General features: G+C 42.3%; 8 protein-coding genes across 8 annotated transcripts; 3 read left to right on the top strand and 5 right to left on the bottom strand.

The window, feature by feature from the left end:
* Positions 1–977: 977 nt before the first annotated feature.
* SS1G_01489 (hypothetical protein) lies at positions 978–1414 on the bottom strand (the record flags this gene model as incomplete). Its single annotated transcript, XM_001597245.1, has 2 exons — positions 978–1162; positions 1237–1414. 2 exons carry the CDS (start codon positions 1412–1414, stop codon positions 978–980), a joined length of 363 nt encoding a protein of 120 aa, XP_001597295.1.
* Positions 1415–1784: 370 nt separating this feature from the next.
* Positions 1785–4015, bottom strand: SS1G_01490 (hypothetical protein; the record flags this gene model as incomplete). Its single annotated transcript, XM_001597246.1, has 6 exons — positions 1785–2261; positions 2325–2590; positions 2644–2880; positions 3104–3393; positions 3470–3835; positions 3975–4015. The coding sequence occupies 6 exons, from the start codon at positions 4013–4015 to the stop codon at positions 1785–1787; spliced, it is 1677 nt and encodes a 558-aa protein (XP_001597296.1).
* A 640-nt stretch (positions 4016–4655) lies between these two features.
* On the bottom strand, positions 4656–6493 carry SS1G_01491 (hypothetical protein; the record flags this gene model as incomplete). Its single annotated transcript, XM_001597247.1, has 2 exons — positions 4656–5288; positions 5540–6493. The coding sequence occupies 2 exons, from the start codon at positions 6491–6493 to the stop codon at positions 4656–4658; spliced, it is 1587 nt and encodes a 528-aa protein (XP_001597297.1).
* Positions 6494–7093: 600 nt separating this feature from the next.
* Positions 7094–9075, top strand: SS1G_01492 (hypothetical protein; the record flags this gene model as incomplete). The annotated part of the gene is made up of 6 exons (XM_001597248.1): positions 7094–7186; positions 7403–7511; positions 7678–7715; positions 7769–8118; positions 8166–8728; positions 8780–9075. 6 exons carry the CDS (start codon positions 7094–7096, stop codon positions 9073–9075), a joined length of 1449 nt encoding a protein of 482 aa, XP_001597298.1.
* Positions 9076–9751: 676 nt separating this feature from the next.
* SS1G_01493 (hypothetical protein) lies at positions 9752–12306 on the top strand (the record flags this gene model as incomplete). Its single annotated transcript, XM_001597249.1, has 6 exons — positions 9752–9832; positions 9897–9953; positions 10005–10096; positions 10146–10762; positions 10815–11434; positions 11497–12306. The coding sequence occupies 6 exons, from the start codon at positions 9752–9754 to the stop codon at positions 12304–12306; spliced, it is 2277 nt and encodes a 758-aa protein (XP_001597299.1).
* Positions 12307–13648: 1342 nt separating this feature from the next.
* On the bottom strand, positions 13649–17284 carry SS1G_01494 (hypothetical protein; the record flags this gene model as incomplete). The annotated part of the gene is made up of 8 exons (XM_001597250.1): positions 13649–14327; positions 14378–15082; positions 15131–15321; positions 15374–15408; positions 15459–15570; positions 15620–16042; positions 16615–16677; positions 17231–17284. The coding sequence occupies 8 exons, from the start codon at positions 17282–17284 to the stop codon at positions 13649–13651; spliced, it is 2262 nt and encodes a 753-aa protein (XP_001597300.1).
* A 1058-nt stretch (positions 17285–18342) lies between these two features.
* Positions 18343–19269, top strand: SS1G_01495 (predicted protein; the record flags this gene model as incomplete). The annotated part of the gene is made up of 2 exons (XM_001597251.1): positions 18343–18910; positions 18965–19269. 2 exons carry the CDS (start codon positions 18343–18345, stop codon positions 19267–19269), a joined length of 873 nt encoding a protein of 290 aa, XP_001597301.1.
* A 278-nt stretch (positions 19270–19547) lies between these two features.
* Positions 19548–20802, bottom strand: SS1G_01496 (hypothetical protein; the record flags this gene model as incomplete). Its single annotated transcript, XM_001597252.1, has 4 exons — positions 19548–19599; positions 19833–20008; positions 20067–20153; positions 20215–20802. 4 exons carry the CDS (start codon positions 20800–20802, stop codon positions 19548–19550), a joined length of 903 nt encoding a protein of 300 aa, XP_001597302.1.
* Between the last annotated feature and the right edge of the window lie 5 nt (positions 20803–20807).

Raw genomic sequence — 20807 nt, forward strand, 5'->3', positions numbered from 1 at the left:
CTGCACCAAGAGTACTTTCGGACTTTACTTTGCCCTGAAATTGATTGTTTTTTTCCGAATAAAAGTATTGAAATGTTCTTTCAGTCAAGGCAGATGATTCGGTATTGGGAATGTGTGTATTGAATGACGCGGGAGGGTGCTGCTGATGCGAAGTCTGATGGCGAATTACCTCTTGAAGTTTTTTAAGATGGTGCATTATGGTCTTTGGTATTATTTGACAGTATTGGAGGAAGGTGTAGACGAGATGGAAGATGGTAAAGTTTGATAATGAAAGAGAAAGAGATTTGTAGTTTAATTTGTAAGACTTACACGAGATGGCACGTGAATGACGACGTTGCGTTTGCCATGCGAGGTTCAGTGCTTGAAACACCAATGCTGGAAAATACCCTGCAAAGCCTGAATCACGAGACCACGCGACATAGATATTTAACGTGTTTGCGCCCACATCAGAGCCCTGAAAGTGGTTTGCATCGCACCGACAAGAACAAATTAGGTTCATTATGGACAGATTCTAACAAGTAAGATTATAATTTCTGACTTTTATATCGATTACAAAATGATAGAGGTAGCAGATTCATAATTTATCCATCAAGCTGCTCTCATTAGAAAATCATCTTAGTCCTGAATGATGTTACTAGCTGAACTAGTTACCTAGTAACTTAAATGCTTCTCAATTAAATAAACAAACAAACCATTGACTAAAAGGACACTCACACCAAGTCGGGGATTAGCTGGTAAACGAATTCGAAGGAATGAATGAACATAAATCCCACGCGATATTCTGTATAGAATGGAATATTAGGAATAATAGTTCAAGAGATGTTGGGACAATGAAGTTTATGTATATTGTGTAATGACTCTTCGTCATTACCAATGAGTAAAGTGTATACAATACTCGTCGTTATGCTATACAGATAACAAAGACAATTTGTGACTTTCCGGCCTCTCCCCCCTCTTCATACTCACATCTCCATCCCTTAAACATTCCCCTCCAATCCCACAACCGTAGTTTCCCCATGTTTAAACGTCCTCAAACCCGTCCTGGTAATTTTCAACTGGCTCCCACAATTAGGATCTGGACATGCAATTAAACCATCTGTCGTCATCCAATCATTTGCATGTGTAAAACGTTGTTTTGCTGCTAGGAGAGGAAGTACAGATGCTGTCAATGTGTTAATTTCGGTTGAGTTTATATATAGGGGGTTAGGAAGATTTATGAGAGAAGAGAGGACGAACATAAACTATAGATACTGATCCCCTGTCCAGCAGGCAGATGAAGCATCTCTCCCTCAAGGGTAAAATGATCGCCTTCCTTGGCGCCACAGAGAATTTTAGACGAGGGTGGACAAATAACTTCGATGCGGAGATCATAAAGTTGGAAGGAGTCATCGGCTGGTGTAGACGACGTTGCCATTTTTGTGGCTTGTGTTGGAGTTAAAAGTTTGGCGAGGATAGATTAATATGTACGCAGTGGTTGTAATAGATTTCGGGATTTGAAAATTGGTTCTGAGATCGTAAATTGGCGCAGGTTTAGAGGTTGCAAATTAGAATCCATCTTCGGACGTTTACCTTAATATCTACCAGGTAATCTCAATCACGCCAGATTCTAAGCTCCCAGGATTCCATCCGCACGACAATTTCGTAAGACACCGGAGAACATCGGTGTTCTGAACGATCATCGATATCCAGGTTCCAGGTTCCAGGTTCCCCGCACAGCATGCAGCATCCCCCACTTTTGAACCCCGATAATGGAGATAGTGACACCCCGAAACCAGATTATAGACTCAATGAAGGACAGTGTTATCCAATAAGAAATTCCCCTCGCTCAACCAAAATCCAACATCGGTCAATAAACCCTCCCAGATTTCCTTATCGGCCGATAGATCCGTCTTGAAATCGGTTGTGCTGTCTGTTAATGAGTTTGTTTCTGCAAAATCTTCGGTGTCTTGATAAGGTTCAATGGTTTCAGGAACCCAGTGAGTTGTATTGATTGTGGAATTCATATGATCATGGAGGTAAGTCTGTACTGGGTGTATATCACAGCGATATGAATGGTTGCTACGATCTCTGGTTTTGTTGCTGGCTTGAGATTTCAAGATTTGATATTTCTCCACGAGACTCTTGAGAAATCGTGCTTGCATAGCACAACCAGTCATCTGAGTGGCGCATTGCTGAGAGAATGTATCGGACGAGAGAAGAATCGCTTGTAGTGATTGTGTCTCGAGATCTGCGCGCAGATTCTTGGGAAGAGATACGAGTAACTATAGTTATTAGTAGAGAGATCATTGCCTCAACTAAAGACTTTAAAAATATAAAATACATACCTTTATAAGGAAAATTGCAGCATAAGCAGTCATCACATGTACTGAGTCTTGTACAAAGTAAAGCTGCTTGAGAGGCCCTATAACTTTAGAAATGTTATCTAGCATGCCAATTGCACTTGATGAACATTGCCATAATGCGGACTTCGACACTGCACTTCCCTTCCTCGCAGAATGAAGAGATTGTTGTAAAATATACGAATTGAGAAGAAGCCGGAGATGTAAACCATAGAAGTTGACAAGAAACTGCTGTGGGGCGGCAACAGTCTCTGGTGGAATGAGTTAGCTATGGACAATATATTGGAGGTTGAAATTGGCAAACCATCTTCAAACTTGTGCAACCAACCCTTTTCCCAGGTGCTAATTTCAGAATTAAGGAGTCGAGATAACATTTCTGACCGAGAACTTTGAGCTTTTAGCTTTATGGATGATGCAAGCTCGAGCATCTCAGCACTTATTACTCGTAGACAGACGAATGCTGAGAGGAGCATATCCCCGCCAGGTGCAGCGTATGCTTCTTGATACCATTCGCTCGCTTTAGAAATTAAATTGTTCCGGTCTATCATCCATGGTTTGTCGAGTTGTAAGCTCAAACTGCGCAGGATTAGAGTTCAGGTCGTAATTTGATGCCGGATTGAGGACTAACCTTCGATCATACACAAACAAAACTAACCATGTCCTCTCAATGTTTCTAGCTTCCCTAATACTCATTTCATCCCCCGAAGTCCGCGGCTTTTGTGATATCGGCTCTATTTCGTGCCATCCAAGTTCAATACACATACGGATAGCATAACCAACAAGTGACCAAGTACGTGTCTCCTCCGGCTCTTTCCAGTAAGTGAAGACCAGGATGGCTTGTACAGTCTCTGTGGACTTTATTCCCCGCGCAAATACCTTCCCAAGTAAATTCTCGGTATGAGACCTAAGTGTGGGATGAAGTGCAGGGTGAAAAGCCTTAGAGGATGCTGACAGAATTGCTGTGAGGAGGAATGATGAACGTTGGCGAACATAGTCAAAGGTATGGAGCTTGGTATCTAGTTGACAAACGTATGGATTTAAACAACGCATGAAACTACTCTTTGTCAGAGTTGCAACGAAACCGCCTAATAATTCTTCCTCCGTGAGAGGGCCATGAAGAATGTACTTACCTATCGAATAACCCCAATGCTACAGGAAAACTGAGCATGTTACATGTGATCGGATCATCAAAGCTATCCGCACTGTGAGTTGGTGGCCTCGTTGGATGGTGAGGTCTCAGAACATCTGGTACAGAGAGTATATTTTCCAAAGAAAACTTTCCGAATTGAGCTTCTCTACTTAGTATCCCAACCTGTTGCAGTCCTCCATTGCCCCAAGACTGTGCGGTTTGAGGTGGAGAAACATCCACTGTATCACCCGGTTTGGGACTTGGAGTGTCATCACGCAAATTTCTTGTACTTGAAGATGGAGTTTCTTGATCAGAGATCGGTGTCTTTTCAATTTGTACATTTGCTCGGTAAGTATTTCGCTTTATCCTAATCAAGTAAGTGCCAGACACACAGCGTATTGCAATATATTAAGATCGATGATACCTTGTGCCTGGTTTTCTTCCCCTGCGATGCTGCTCAAACACGCATTCAAGTGACTTTCGTTTGCATCGTTCACATTTCTCACCGGTGGAAGTAGTTCTGCATTTCAATTTTACACTTCTGCATGTTAAGCAGGCTATCTGGCTGGGGTAATCTTGTCAGGATCTAATTCTTAAACTGTGTACGAGTATGACTTGCCTGGGTAATTTCGAGCCAGAATGGACTGTATTCATAGGCTGTGGTGAAGGCATTATTTTCAGAAGATTTCTCTGGTGACATTTCATTCCAGCCACAAATGTGATGCCAACCTTATCAAATACATATCGATCAGATTTCGATAATCAGGACGAAATGTCCTAATCTAGATGAATCTCCGGGGAAGATAGATAGATAGCCTATCAGGCACCTGGGTTGGCCGTATCCCACTTTCGGACGCTGGTTCATGCTTGCCTGCACCTAAGTGCCGGTCTTGGTATAAGCAACATGGCCACACACATGTGTGCGTTCAAGAATTCTGATGAATCCGTGTCTCTTAGATTGATACCGATTAGGCAAAAGAAATCAACTATTTCGATGCTGGGAGGCCCGGAAATGGAATGAAGGAGGGTGCTCCGATTTAGGAAGTTTAGCGTTCGCATTGGCGAAGACAATAATAAGGTTCAACACGTGACATCACATTATTACACGTTACTAAAGTGTGCCCATTTATATACTTTGTAATGTTATCCTTTGAAGGTTTTATCTGCAAATAATTATCGTTCTCAGATTATTGTCTATATTCTGCCCCACAATCACCCATGGCCTCGAAAACATCCTTTGCTCTTGATTTATTCAACACACTTTGTATAGCTTCTCTATCCTCCACGCCGAGCGTGAAAGAAAAGGCTTTTAGATTCTCATCAATATGCTCGCTGATTCCCATTCTTGCGCCGATTATCACAGCTCCAACATAATCGTGATCTAGGACCCACCTAATCGCCACACTTGAAACAGAGACGTTGTGCTTGGAGCCAATTAATGCGAGAACATCAAGTAGTTCTTGAAAAAGTATCCACCCTCCCCATATGGTGATCATTTCGAAGTATTTGCGATGGCTTGGGGTCATGTTCTCGTCGAATAGGTTAGGAGCAGGTTTTTCGACCCATTTATCTGCTAAAAATCCTCCGCACAATGAACCATAAGTGAGGAGTTTGACGTTGTGTTTTCTACAACTTTCTGCCATCTTGAAAGCGGGTCGCAAGTCTATTAGAGAGAACTGGACTTGGTTTGAAACTGCCTTTATGCCGGCCTCCAGAATTTCGCACATGCGATCTGTGTCGAAATTGCAGAGGCCCAAATTTTGGACGTTGGGATGCTCGTCTATTAACCTTGCTGCTTCCACGTATTGAGGGTCGTTATACTACACTGCTTGTTAATATCCCTTTACGCTGTGAAAGCTAGATGTCACGTACGTCTTGCCAGTGAAATTGGAGTAATTCCACGGTCGTAGAATTGATCGCGGCGAGACGCTCAGATATGTTCGCGTCCACTGTTTCTTTCGTTACTCTGATAGGTTCAAAGACTGCCCATTTCGTAGCACAGTATATTTTTTCAGAATCCTCTTGTACAGAGCGAAATTCTCCCTAAAGCTCTATTAGCAAGCTAACTTACACTGATAGCATGTTCACTCACGAATGTGACTTCAGCATCACCATAATGATCAGCCATATCATATGCGATTAATCCAGAATCGACGTGCTTCCTAAAATGATGATCAATTTTCGATCTAGAAGCACTTCCCCAAGCAGGACTGGAGAACTGCCATAGCCCCATGAACATTCTGGGTACTTCAGCTGATCCCAGTTGGAATGATTCTAGTGTGCTTTTGGAGGAACGAAATCCGTCTGTTAGAGGGACTTTGTTCTTTTTCCGAGATTGACCTTCGTTTCCTGTTCCTTCAACCAATTTTTCAAGACAGCATAAGCCACGCTCAAAAGGAAAATCTTGCCCGCGACTAACTCCGATCCCTTTGCAGGTGTAAAGTGCTCCTCGCAGTGCTGCAATGGTTTGAGAATCCTTGGTGGTCATTTGACGTGTTCCAGAACTGGTAAGAAGTGATTTATGTACCGCCGTCGTCGATTGCACAATATCCCCATCAATTTTTGCGAGAAAATCTAGAAAAACTTCCCCTTCATCGGTTTTTTCATCCCACTCCAACCTTTGTATTTGTTGTATGACGCTCGTGAGAAGGTCCACACTTTCAAATCCAAATCCACAACCCATCAGACACCTGTATCTGCTTTGTATCCGCTGAAAATCTATGGTTGGCTTTGGTGATCCTTCAGATGTGGTAAATAATTCCGGTATAGACGATGACCGTGTGTTTGCGAGATATTTCGATGCCAGTTTCGTGAGAGCAGCTGTATTAGAAGGGTTTTCTCCTAAGAGGCCCCGAAGTATCGACCTTAGACCTTCAGCTGGCATGTTTGCGATTATACAATCTGTCATCATATTGACATGAGCAGCCTTCGCCGGAGACTTCACACTATAGCTTTCGGTTCCCATATTGCCGAAATGTGGTGCAATGAAGGAGGAATTGATTGATTGATCGTTAAGAGTCTTCATTTGGATTGAAAGTAAAAGTTCTCATTTTGCACCAACCGAAGCGTCTGATTTTTCAGTATTTAGACTTCCCATTCATCTATTCTCTTTCCGCATCTTGCCGCTCGTCTTTACATAACTCATGATGAAGACAGGCACGTTTGAAGGTTATCGATAAATCTTGGCGGGGAAATAGCTTATCATTTTGAACACCGAAGGCGCTAAAACACCCCTGAATTATTAGTGCCATCGCCCCATCAGGGTCTTAATAATCCCCGATATTTTGCTTATCACTTTTGAACGCCGATCCTTACATCCTGCTTATCTTCGCGATGCATCAACTGCAAGATACTTGTAGATTATTAACGTACTATGACCATACCGGTTTCAATGTGCGCTATCTGAGCTCAATGAACGTTCTTAAACCCTTGAAACATATATCATGTCGAAGAAAGCCCCCTTGACATCAGAATATTTGTCCTTAATATTGCAACGATTTATTAAGGGTAGCTCATCAATTAGCTTCTACTCATGAGTTCGAGTTCAACTGGATCAGTAGATCCAAAATCATCGATCATGAAGTCTGAAGTATTCTCTAGTCCTACGACTGATGTTGATACCGAGATGGGCTCAACTGAGGATATACCTGCTGGGCAGAAACTCAAACGGGATATGAAGGGACGTCATATAAATATGATAGCGATTGCTGGTATGATTGTAAGGGATCCCGAGCAGAAATGAAGAAATGAAGAACTGAAAGTGTAAACAAGGGGACGGGTCTTTTTTTGAGTTCGGGAACCACAATCGCGCGAGCGGGTCCTGCTGGTGCATGGCTTGCATACATCTTAATGGGATTCGTGACTGCAGGAGTTAGCGTCAGTTTTAAAAATCTCTTCAGTCATGAGAAATCGGTTGACTGATCGCACAACATAGTACACAACCGGCGAGATCACTGCATTCATGCCAGTCACTGGTGGATTCGTGCGTCATGCTACGGCTTTTGTGGAGCCTGCTCTAGGAGCAGCAACGGGGTGGAACTTCTGTACGTTGAAACAACATCATCTATGATTCATTTGTCTCACAAGAGCTAGGGTATACAATGGCTATCTCAGTGCCGGCTGAGCTGAGTGCAGCTGCGACAATTATCCAATTTTGGGATTCGAACACAAATCCAGCGGTCTGGATAACTGTATTTCTGGCAGTCATAGTATGCCTCAATTTTTGCGGTGTTCGAATGTATGGTGAAGTAAGTTTTAGACTACCTCTATCCATCGTACTGAACTAATCATACGATCTTAGTCCGAGGTAATTTTTGCTTCCATGAAGATTGCTCTCATCATCGGTCTCATTGTTGCAGGACTGGTTGTGGATCTTGGCGGTGGACCACAAGGAGAACGACTTGGGTTCACTTATTGGAAATCTCCAGGTGCTTTCAACGAATATCTAGTTAGTGGTAATACTGGAAGGTTCCTCGCTTTCTGGTCCTCTCTGATCAGTGCCGCCTTCAGTTATGGTAATGTTCAAGTGGTAGCACTTTCAGGTACAGAAACTGCGAATCCCCGAAAGATAATTCCAGATGCCACAAAGAAGACATTTTTCCGTGTCTTTTTCTTCTATGTATTGAGTATCTTGATAGTGGGAATGATAGTGTAAGTCATAATCTTTGATGTCGTCCCATTCCGCTAAAAATTTCTAGTCCGTATGACAGTGAAGCTCTGTCTGTTTCCACCGGAACAGCTGCCTCGTCTCCTTTTGTTATCGCTTTCAAAGCGGCTGGAATTAAGGTCCTTCCTTCCCTCATCAACGCTGTTGTCTGCACATCTGCTATCAGTAGTGGATCCGCTTGTATATTTCTTGCATCTCGCACACTTTATGGTTTAAGTGCCGATGGCCATGCTCCAAAGATTTTCATGAAGTGTAATCGATTTGGAACCCCGTGGTATGCTGTAGGTTTGAGTGTTCTCCCATCACCTCTTGTGTACATGGTTGTTAGTAACCAAGCATCGGTTGTCTTTGGGTGGTTTGTAAACATTACCACAGTAGCTGGGTTAATTGGATGGGCTGTCATCGAAGTTACCTATCTCAGATTCTTCTATGCTCTGAAGAAACGGGGTATCTCTCGTGATGGTATGAGAATTTTCGGCGGTCCTAATTCTCCAATCACTAACGATATCGTAGAATTACCCTACAAAAGTCCATTCCAGCCTTACGTAGCATGGATCACAGGATTCATGGTATTTCTAATCGTCTTCTTCTCCGGTACGATTAACTATCTGAAGAAAGATTGTCTCGTGCTAACGGACCCTTTAGGATTTGCTGTGTTCTTTCCTGGAAACTTCACAGCTTCTGAATTCTTAACATATTATATCAACGTTGCAATTTTCATTGGTAAGCTTGATCCAGATCTTGCAAAGAAAAGCATAATAACCAATTGGCTCCCAGGACTATACGCCTTCTTCAAGTTAGTCCTTAAATCTAAAGTCATTCCATTGGAGAGCATAGACTTCGATTTTGAGCTAGACTCCATATATCGATGGAAAGAGACATCGGATCTCATGAAAGAAGAGAAGAATCTTGTAAAATTGGTGTGGGATAAGATCTTCTGAAAATAATCTTTGTTGCGTGGGCTGCTGAACAAATCCTGGGAAATATTTTACCATGTTCAGATAATGCGAAACGTTTGAAATCTTTTTTTTCTCAGTGCTGCCCAACCATTGACTTCATGACCTATTCGATCAAGACTACAGAGACTTCCTTATTCTTTTGCTAATGCTGGAGCTTTCAGTTGCTCAAACTGATTCTTTTGCAGCGCATATCCGGCGGCCGCCGGCAAAATATGTTCATTGCCGATCGTAGGTAATATCCCCACGTACGAGATTCATTTCCGCGTCTTCCGACTCAAGATGCCGAATTGATCATCATAATGCAGATTCCTCCCCGCACCTCGTATGCAACACCTCATTTTCTGAAGCAAATTATAAAGAATGAGAGCAAAAATAGTACTTGCACCAATGCAACACGATATGCAGCGGTAGTTGACTTCAGCCTAAAAGCGTTGTTCTCCTCACTCTCCGCTGTCGATCAATGGAAGTTTCAAAACATGTCATACTAAGTTAAGTAGATTATGAGAATCAAGATTATCTTCGAATCATGTCATTCTGATTTGAGTGGATTGTGAGTATATATACTTTTCTTGTCTCGATAGACATCGTGAAAGTGTCATACCTCTAAAAATTGATTAACTTACTTCCTTTTACTCCATATGATATTATTGCTTTTATAATGAAGAGTTTAAATATACTCGGTACCATTGGTATCACTGGCGCTATTGCGGCAAAGTTTCCCGATTGTGTAAATGGTCCTGTGAGTATCTCGGTTCCATCGGACTACGCCCTTGAATGTGCTTTTACTAATGAATGATTAACAGCTGGCCAACAATACAGTCTGTGATACGACTGCTGATCCTTATACAAGAGCGACAGCTGTAAGTTGGTCTTTTTAACTTGTTACCACGCTTGTTATTGATATCTTGTAGCTAGTATCATTATTTACTCTAGCCGAGAAAATCAACAATACAGGAAACACAAGCCCTGGCGTTCCAAGGATAGGTCTTCCAGCATACCAATGGTAAGCCTACTAGTAAACTGCAAATTATGTTGCTAAAAGAAGTTATCAGGTGGAATGAAGCTCTCCATGGCATAGCTTATGGAACTCATTTTGCCGCAGCTGGCTCGAATTACTCTTATGCAACATCCTTTCCTCAACCGATTCTAATGGGCGCTGCGTTTGACGACGCATTGATCCACGATGTAGCCTCTCAAATTTCGACGGAAGCGAGAGCTTTTAGCAATGCCAATCGTTATGGTCTCAATTTCTGGACACCCAACATCAATCCCTACAAAGATCCCCGCTGGGGTCGTGGGCAAGAAACTCCTGGTGAAGACCCATTCCACGTCTCCAGTTACGTCAATGCTTTAGTGACTGGACTTCAAGGTGGATTAGATGATTTACCGTATAAGAAAGGAGTAGCAACTTGCAAACATTACGCAGGATATGATCTCGAGAATGGCGGTGGCATCCAGCGATACGCTTTTGATGCTATTATTAATTCTCAAGATCTGAGAGATTATTATCTTCCATCTTTTCAGCAGTGCGCTAGAGATTCAAATGTTCAGAGCATTATGTGCAGTTATAACGCAGTCAATGGAGTTCCGACTTGCGCGGATGATTGGTTATTGCAATCGCTTTTGAGAGAGCATTGGGGCTGGGTGGAAGAAGATCAGTGGGTAACTAGTAAGCAACGCTCTTTTTCCCCATACAAATTTATAGGCGCTAATACATTTAGGCGACTGCGATGCCGTACAAAACATCTGGGACTCCCACAACTATACTTCAACTCCAGAGCAAGCAGCAGCAGACGCCTTAAACGCGGGAACAGATCTTGACTGTGGTGGTTTCTGGCCAACCTACTTAGGCTCAGCATACAATCAAAGTCTATATAACATATCTACCCTTGACCGATCACTCACTCGAAGATACGCATCGCTTGTCCGGCTCGGATATTTTGATCCCGCATCTATTCAACCTTATCGCCAACTTGGGTGGTCTGATGTTTCTACACCTAGTGCTGAACAACTTGCACTCCAGGCGGCAGAAGATGGTATTGTCCTACTCAAGAATGATGGAATACTTCCATTACCCTCGAACATCACAAATGTGGCATTGATTGGACCATGGGCAAATGCTACAACACAGATGCAGGGAAATTATTATGGTCAAGCTCCTTATTTGCACTCTCCATTGATCGCAGCACAAAATGCAGGTTTCCATGTTACATATGTTCAAGGTGCAGATATAGATTCCACAAACACCACGGAGTTCACGGCAGCTATAGCTGCGGCAAAGAAAGCTGATGTCATCATATATATTGGAGGAATTGATAACTCTATCGAAGCTGAAGCAAAGGTAAGATTACATTGAGCAAAAAGTGTAGACGAGATGAGTTTGACTAACTTTGTTGATGATAGGACCGAAAAACAATTGCATGGCCCTCCAGTCAAATTTCTCTCGTTAATCAACTCGCTAATCTCTCTATTCCACTCATTATTTCCCAAATGGGCACCATGATAGATTCCTCCTCCCTCCTAACAAACCGAGGCGTCAATGGCATTATCTGGGCCGGCTACCCTGGTCAAGACGGGGGAACCGCTATTTTCAACATCCTAACAGGGAAAACCGCACCAGCAGGTCGTCTACCTATCACCCAATATCCCAGCGATTACGTGAACGAGGTGTCTATGAACAATATGAATTTACACCCTGGTGCAAACAATCCCGGAAGAACTTATAAATGGTTCAACGGAACCTCTATCTTCGATTTCGGTTTCGGATTACATTACACCACATTCAACGCTAAAATTACACCTCCCTCATCCAACACCTTCGAAATCTCTCATCTCACTTCCAACACATCAACACACAAAGATCTAACTCCCTTCCTCACCCTCCCTATAAGTATCTCAAACACCGGCACCACAACATCCGATTACGTAGCTCTCCTCTTCCTCACCGGTTCCTTTGGTCCAACTCCATATCCTAAGAAATCTCTAGTGGCATACACGAGACTTCATGATATTAAAGGCGGCGCGAGTTCCACCGCACAATTAAAATTGAATCTTGCAAGTTTGGCGAGGGGCAATGAGAAAGGGGATTTGGTTTTGTATCCAGGGGATTATAAGGTGGTAGTTGATGTTGATGGGAAGGATGAATGGAGTTTTACCTTGAAGGGAGAGGAAGCGGTTTTGGATCGGTGGCCCGAGAACAAGAGTGGAAAGTGATTGGAGCTTTGGTTTAATAGTGTTCAGGGATGTCATATGAGGGGGAAATGTACTAGGCATTAACTTCTGGGGTTCTCTGTAGGAATGGAAGGGGAGTATGTTACGAGGTTTGCCGTCTAGATCACGTGGAAGTGCTCTAGGCTCTCGAGGTGGTTTATAACTAGGCGTCAAGCAGGGACTTAAAGTAATGACAATAATGCAATTCGTAACTAATAGTAGAGTATACTAAATGATTGATCTTGAGCACGAAGCTCTATACAAAGGAAATCCATCTTGATTATATAGACCTTCGTGTTCTAGCTGATCAGTAGGATCAGTATGGCTCAGTACTGAGCTTGCTGATCCTCACTGAGCCAGTCACATGATATTGGTAGCACGTGAGCGTTTTCTTGTTACCCGGCGTAACATGGGGATAGCTACTCTCTATGTATACAAATGAATGGTCTAGCCGCAATGGCTAGGCAAAAAGAAATCATATTTATCCCTCTAATGATCTTACTTTACCGATAACCATTGATACCTAGTACTTGTCCGGATCTGATCCTCAGGTCACCTAAATCGTATACTAATCCCGAGTAATCGTATCATGCGTGGATATGGTTAATGTACCTGAGGCTTCTTATATAATAAGAGTGGGAGGAAAGCAGGGGTTTCCGTCACACAAATACTACTCTTTAAATATTACATATATCAGAAATTTTTCGGCTACCAAACAGGCCCTAAATAGTGACAAAATATTTCTCACCACCTTAATTAAAACAACTAAAACAAGAGAAAAAAAGCCTTTATTGTCATACTTATCTCTATCCAAGAGAACTTTCATTTCTTTCTCCAGATCATAAATCGATATAAGGTCACAATGACCCATACTGCAAGTTATTCCCATTTCTCATTATCTTCTTGCACATTGGTAATATTTTGTATACTCCAATATCAAATTCCCTGTGGAAAATACATCGCTAGTGTTAATTGCCCTCGTTACACTGCACATGCTCTAGTGGAATAAAAATTGCACGGATCAATACTTAAAGACGTTGGAAAATCTAAGATTCTACTGAATTTTGATATACCTCAAGTGCCGATTTACCCACACACCAGCCTCCTTTAACATACATAAAGTAACAAAGACTAGCAGTAAACGGCTTAAATGAATTCAATTACTCAGTATCTCTATCTCATTACACCCTACTTCCAACGGAACTATCACCATTACAAATGATATCAAATCAAGGAAATCCCCCTCATTCCCATCAATCGACTAATTAGTAAACCACACTCCATCACTTAAAAACGCTACCATAAAATCCCACAAGTAACACCCAAACCATCCCCATCCCTCTATCTAACCCATAGCACAAGCAGTCCCAGGACAATACCCATGACTACAAGCAAAAGCACAAAGTCCCAAATAGCTATCATCCTCACCTTGTAATGGTTTTCCAGAAGGACTACTAGCTGGCGGTGCGGGAATAGATGTATTTGCATAAGTGGTACATGTACAGGGACCAGGAGGACAATAATTGTATTTGCAGGAGAAATTGCAGAGGCCGATGTAATTTCCTGGTCCGGTGCCTGCGACGCAGTATGTGGTTCCGGATGGAAAAGGTGAGCTTGTGGTTGTGCTGATTGTGGTTGTGGAAATGATGGTGGGTTTACTTGTTGTTGTGGAAGGAGGTGTGGAAGTTGGGGATGAAGATGGAAGTGAGGATGAAGATGAAGATGAAGATGAAATAGGAGAGCCGTTAGGATTATATGTGCAGGCGGTTGGAGGACAATAGCCGTGGTTACATGTGAAATCGCAAAGACCTGAGTAAGTAGCGGGATCCTCGCCTGCGAGGGGATAGCCAGGCGTGTTTGTTACCGGAGGAGCGACGTTTCCGGTAGCCGCATAGCTAGAGCATGTGCATGGGGCGGGACAGTAACCTAAATTACAAGAGAATGAACATAGGCCGACATAGTTTCCAGGTCCAGTTCCTGCTACACATGTACCGGATGGCACAGATGATGTCGTAGAAGTTGTCCTGGTATTACTATGTTAGATTTTGCGTGGCCATAGAAGGGAAAGACCTACTTGGTTGTAGTAGTTGTGGTCGGCTTCGTAGTCGTAGGTGGAGTGGTTACTGGCGGGGTGGTAGTTGGAGGTTTGGTAGTAGTTGACGGAACCACGGTTCCTCCTCCTGGTGGGGTGGTAGTGGGTTTGATGGGAGCAGTTGGCAATGATGGAGTTGCGCTACAAGTGCTAACATGGAGTCCAGCGGTAAGGGAAGCTAAACCATCGTGAAGAAGTGGATCAGAACGTCCATCTGGTACTGTCCCAACATATGCGTTAAAGTTGTAAATGCCGCAGATGCACACATCTGTGACGTCATGGAGACTAACAGCTTCAAGTAAAATTTGAGTGCCACGTTGAAGGAAGAATTGCTGTTTGCCAACTCGCATATCAACTTGGTATGCTGAAGCTCCGGCTGGTGCATTGAATTGTTGAACGTTGTCGCCGGACATTACTGTGACTATTCCAGGAGCTGTGAGCATAGCGACAACAAATACCGAGTCCTGCATATCTTCCCATCCATTTGGTCGACCTTGAAAGTAATTACCACTGCTATTACTAGCTGGTACCATTGTAGTATCTGTAGCATCGCAGTCAAGAGTGCGGAGATTTGGTCGATACCAATATATGAGCTGATCTGAATCAATGTAGCTGTTCGGAGATGAAGCGCCAGCATGATAAGCAGCGATGAATGGTTTCGCCATGTCTAACCAACCATCGTGAGGCCTTTTCATGTCAGCTCCTAGCCTCTTATATTTAGTGTAGAGTACTTACATATCGTTGACCCATTTTGAATTTCCATCATCGAAATGTAAAGAATCCAGGGGACCAATATAGTGAGATTCGCCATAGTCATTCCAGGTAACAATCTCAATATATTGGGGTCCAAGGGTCAATATTTCATTCCAACGCTCAAACCATAAAAGATCAGATGGAAAGATCCAGTTTTTGCTGTATGGAACTTCCTTTGAGATTGTTAAGTCAATTCATCATAAGAATAGAAGGGATAGGACTTACAGGCCCGAAATGAGTGCTGAACCAAGGAGAAACAGCTAAAATATATCGTTAGTTTCTATGTTTAATTTGAACTCCGAATACATACGTGCGATATATGGCTTGCCGGCCAGTGCCTTAATGTAGGCGGTATCACCTTCTTCGACAGTGACATTGTGGCCTGGAGTAGGTGCTTTGTTGTTTCCATCGTTGGGCCATCCCTAAAAAGACTTTTAGTTTTGGTCTGGTTGAAAAAGAAGAACTACTAACCAGCCAATTCAAAGCACCATCAATTGTGCTGAAGTTTGTTCCCATCTCCGGGTGAAAGTTAGGCGCAAAGAAAATTGGAATGCCCGCACCAGCTCTTAGAGCCGTGATATCAAGTTGGTCACCAGCGAATGATGATGCAAATGCTTTGCCATCAACAAATAGTTGAGCAGGTAAAGCTGCATATTTTGCAATCATTTGTCCAATCTGCGTTGCTTGACTAGATGGGTTCCACCAGTTAAAGTCGAATGATATAAAAACCTTCATCCCATTATTTGCGGCAGATTGATATGCAAAGCCAAGTTGTGTGTCGGTGTATGGGTCAACTCCAATGTTCAAAGCAAAGGCATCGATTCCGAGAGATTTCGCACGCTGCATATCGCCATCGTAATCCTGGGGACCAACGCGTTCACCTACAATACCAATCTTGATAGAATGTTAGTAGATGAATGAGATGAAAGACGGCGTCGGACTGGCAAAGAAATATTGCATTGAAATTTCAAACTTTACTTGCCATGAAATGACAAAAGACGAGTCTATCATAAGACTGTCTTTCTTCAATAGAAACTACATCATAAGATGTTGGAGCTGCAACAGCAAAAGTTGCAGAGAATATTAACAAAACAGCCTTCCAGAAGGCTTTAGTAGATAACATCATAGTTATCAGTATCGCGAACTACTGGAAGTGAAGAGGTGGGAAGAGTAAGTTGTTTGTGAGGTCTAATTGTTAGAAAAGTGTGGTTTCTGTAGAAATGGAAGTAAAATAGAAGGATGGGAAGGACAGAAGTCGTTACTTTTATAATTCAGACTTCCTTTGCAGATAGTGTTGATAATCTACTGGAACAGATATTCCTACTTTCCTAGGTGATTGTTGAAATTGACCACGGGAACAGTGCGAGTTATTCACTTTCACCTCAAGACGTTGCACAGAAAGCAATGATCTTTGCACGCTCTGCTGCTATTGGATGTGATATTATATTGACTTTTGAGAAACATACGCGGCGGCGTGAATATCTAATTGAATAACTAATAGCAGACGACCTACTTCCCCAGCAAATATGCTAATTTACTAATTAGCGAGATGAAAGATCATATGTACTATAATCTATACTACCTACTAGCTACTAGATGATATGTTGAAGAAAAGTACAATCTTTGAACAAAGCAACGTATCAATTAAGAAGTTCCATCATACTGTATATTTGTACTTGGCATTCTCGCTAAGATGAACAAACGCGGGGAATCTCAAATATGGCAAGATTCAATATTAGGAAGAAAGGATGGAAGTAATTTCCCATATGAAATTTTTTGGGAATATTCATATGATTAGATGGAATTGGGTACAACCACTGACCTTCAAGGAGACCAGATATTTCACCTAATCATGAGAAAGGGGAAGATGCGAACCAGAAGCAACAGGTGTATCATGTGTATCTTCAGCACTTAACAATACATCCCGAGGGGTACTCGCTGTTGCTATAAATTACATTTGTGAGCTAAGCGGTCGGAGAGATTTCACCATGTGGTCCTAGCCTGATGGAAAGAAAAACTTCTATTGGCTACATAGTCAAATTTGACGATTTCGACACTTAAGAGAACGTCAACAAAACAAACGTTACACGCAACATATGCATCATGCATCCCTAAATCTGAAACTATGCGGTCCATGTTTATGGTCATAGATTGCCCCGTCTAGATTCCCACTCAGGAACACCTTCCAAGACTGTGGGGTATGAAACAAGCATTTAACCGGGGAAATCATTCACAAAATGATGTGGCGCTTAGTGTAGTTTGTATTTCTCTAGAGTATAATTTGGAGAGGTCATCAGATTTGAATAAAATGGCAGATATTGTGTTTCGAGAAGAGAATGATATGTTTGCTGATCACAAGGTTAATTTTGGCGGGCCGACTCGCGTTTGTGTTGAGCTTCGGCAACATTTGAAAGAAGTAGGAGATCTAACAGAGTCTGGAATCGAAATTCTTTCTAATGACGGTGTCAAAAGATGATCTAGTTCCCGATGTCTTATTGACGGGATGCCGCTGATGAACAAAAGCTCGCCGTAAGGAAAGGAAGGAAGTGTTGTGTGTGGTGTGGGTTAGAAGAATGTGATGTCGGGATCGGAGAATCAAAGTTCCGAGACAACAAAAATCATTTGAAGCTGTTGTATATATCAGCTCGTCCTCCTCTTCATGTCTGACTCGCTTTACCATCCGATGCATATAATAACTTATATCAGCCTCCTTCATCTGCCTATCATATCTATCTATCGCTGCCTAGTCAAGAAAAACCACGTTTTAAAACGTGATTGCATTCCCTGTGCCACATCACTGCTTCTCCACATCCGCGAGCCGCTCCCGCAACACAGTATGATTTGTTTTCGGGTCAAAGATAAGCTCGGCCAAGTCCGTTGTAGTACTAACCGAGATACGAGTGTGGATCATTGTACTGCTGAATCCTTTGAACCCATACTGATGTCGATCAAGACCGTTTTACGGACTAGTATTTTGAGCCTTGCTTATTATCGACCTGCCACGAGGGAGGAAGGAAGAAGCTTCGGATAACATTACCGACTGCATGCCAAAAGAGGTTTGAATGACATCATTTGCAAGGAAAGTAAGCATGTATTACTGTTTATGCTTGTGTACAAGGGTGAAGATAACTGTCTAGATATAAAGAACCTACAATTCCCAAAATCACGATGTAGTTCCATCAACAACATTCAAAATGTATTTACACCTGCCGTTCATAACTGCGTTTCTTGTATCTTTTGCCTCTGCTCAATCTGATGTACTAGCAACTATTGGAGATGGACCAGGGCCTTGGCAAAATGCCTCCTACTTTAAAAAATATAATCAATCCCCTAACGCTACCGGAAGCGGCCATTTATATGGCGTCAATACGTCTTTGGCTCCCTCTACAGATCAGATAGTGAGCTGGGATACAAGAATCAATGTCACCGAAGTTCCATGGACTGGCAACCAAACTGTGACGAATACAGTAATCTCATTCGATACAAAAAATAATATTTTTCCCCCCAATTCCTCATGGGAAACATGCATGATTCTATTCTCAGACCTACCAAGACATGTGACGGTCAAAGGCCAAAATGACCCAGGAGATTGCACGAAGTTGTATAGCAAAGAATGCATATCGGATTTCAATAGGGCGATCTTATTTGCGAGGCAATCAGCTACAAATAATAATAGCACTGGTCCCTGTGGAGGTATCTCTCTGCTTGACATCGTACCAAAGAATTGTGAAGGATCAATAGGTGGTGAATTCATTACTGCAAGTATGTATTTCCCAATGGCTCATCGAATTTTAGTAGGTCACTAATCCAAAACAGACGTCATATCAAATAAAACTGATGGGTCAGCCTGGATGTACAAGTCCAGCAATCCCCACGATTCCACCGATTTAACCTTTTACGAAAAGGCAGTCACCCAAATATGGCCAATGCTGATAATGCAAAGTCCGAACCCGGATTTTCAAGGAACTGGAGTAAGCTTTTCCAACTTGAGTTGTTTGAGAGCGAAAAACATATCTAGTGGGAGTGAAGACGTCAAGAATGTTCCTGCAGCGGGTAGTAGAATGGTTCTTGGTGGATGGACATTATTCGTCGTAATGAGTGCTATGAGTCTGTTGTTGTAAAAAACCAGAAAGAGGGCAAGAGTCACTAGATCTAATTAGATGAGAAGTAGGAAAGAGTAATCAATATCCGAGTCGTCTCCAAGGGAGTAAGATTCCTCCGATTTTAGCTGTTTTTATTAGGAAATAATCCAGCTGCTACCTTTCCTATGTCTTTGTTTACATTCACAATTTTTCATCAATTTTTCGGGAAGAGGTTCGTATTCACATATTTTGAATACGTGGCTTTTTTATTCACCTATAGAATATTAACTGCCAATTTTTGCTAGACCGATTCACTTTCACTTTTGTGTGGAAGATTCACCAGCCTTGATTCCATCCAAAAGTTTATACCTATTATTTGAAACCTATTCCGTGGTAAGCTATTCACACTTCTGAATTTATATATGCTCACCCGCATAACACTGAAATCAAGTGTTGCTAATCACTAAGATAAAAATTCAAAAGAGAAATAATATTTTATCTACATGTAGCTACCATAAAATTGTATTGATATATCAATCACAACGACTCTTGCTCAAATCCTCATCAACACCCCTCTCACCACTCATCCACACATAATCTACAGCTCAAGCTCAAGCTGCTCCTTAAATTGATCCACATTCGAAAGCGAACTATCACCCCAAAAAGTTCGAATATTTTCCAGAAGCAAATCTGGAACTTCATGTGCTGCAAAATGACCACCTCTCGAATGATTAACTTCATAAGTGACATTTGCCCATCGTTGGAGCCAGGAAGTCGGCTAGCGATAGGTTAGTGATGTGGAAAAATTAAGGATATTTTGAGTGATGCATAGGTACCGTTTTATATCCCAAATCTTGGGGAAACCCAATAACGCCGACTGGGTTGCCAATTCGCAGGAATCCTTCATTCAACCATGTACCAGCCTATATTATAGCTATTAGTCCTTATATCCACCGAGAACCTATTCAATATGCATTTTCTTACCTTCGCAAGTTCCTTATACATCCTCATTCCTGCATAAGGACCTGGAATATAATACATCATAGTCCAGGTAATAATTTCCTCCAGCGTCCATACATACCCATCCACATGCATAAACATAAAATCATAAATCCACGCAGCAAATCCCACCGGACTATCCGTCATTGCAATAGCAAGTTGTTCCGGTCTTGTTTGTTGAATATCTCTATACCCCGCATAATAATTATTATACATATCAAGTCTTCCAATATTCAAGTTCTCCTCCTCGCTCGTCGTCCCCTTTGCATAGCGTTCCAGATCCGTAGAATTCGGAGGCACGATAAAGAAATTCGAAAGTGAGGATACTACGCTAGAAGGAAACTGGCCGGCCATATAGCGGAGTGTGAAAGCGCCAAAATCACCTCCTTGAATTACATATTTTGAGTAACCAAGTTGTTGGTTCATGAGGTTATTGAATGCTTGTCCTGTTTCTCGTAGTCCTAGACCGGGATACTGTGGAGCGGGAGAGAATCCATAGCCTGGAAGACTGGGTGCCACGACGTGGAAAGCGGGGATTGATGTATTTGAAGGGTTTGTGAGATGATTTATCATTTTGC

The sequence above is a fragment of the Sclerotinia sclerotiorum genome, genomic scaffold (genome assembly GCF_000146945.2).
Source record: "Sclerotinia sclerotiorum 1980 UF-70 scaffold_2 genomic scaffold, whole genome shotgun sequence".
Lineage (NCBI taxonomy): Eukaryota > Fungi > Ascomycota > Leotiomycetes > Helotiales > Sclerotiniaceae > Sclerotinia > Sclerotinia sclerotiorum.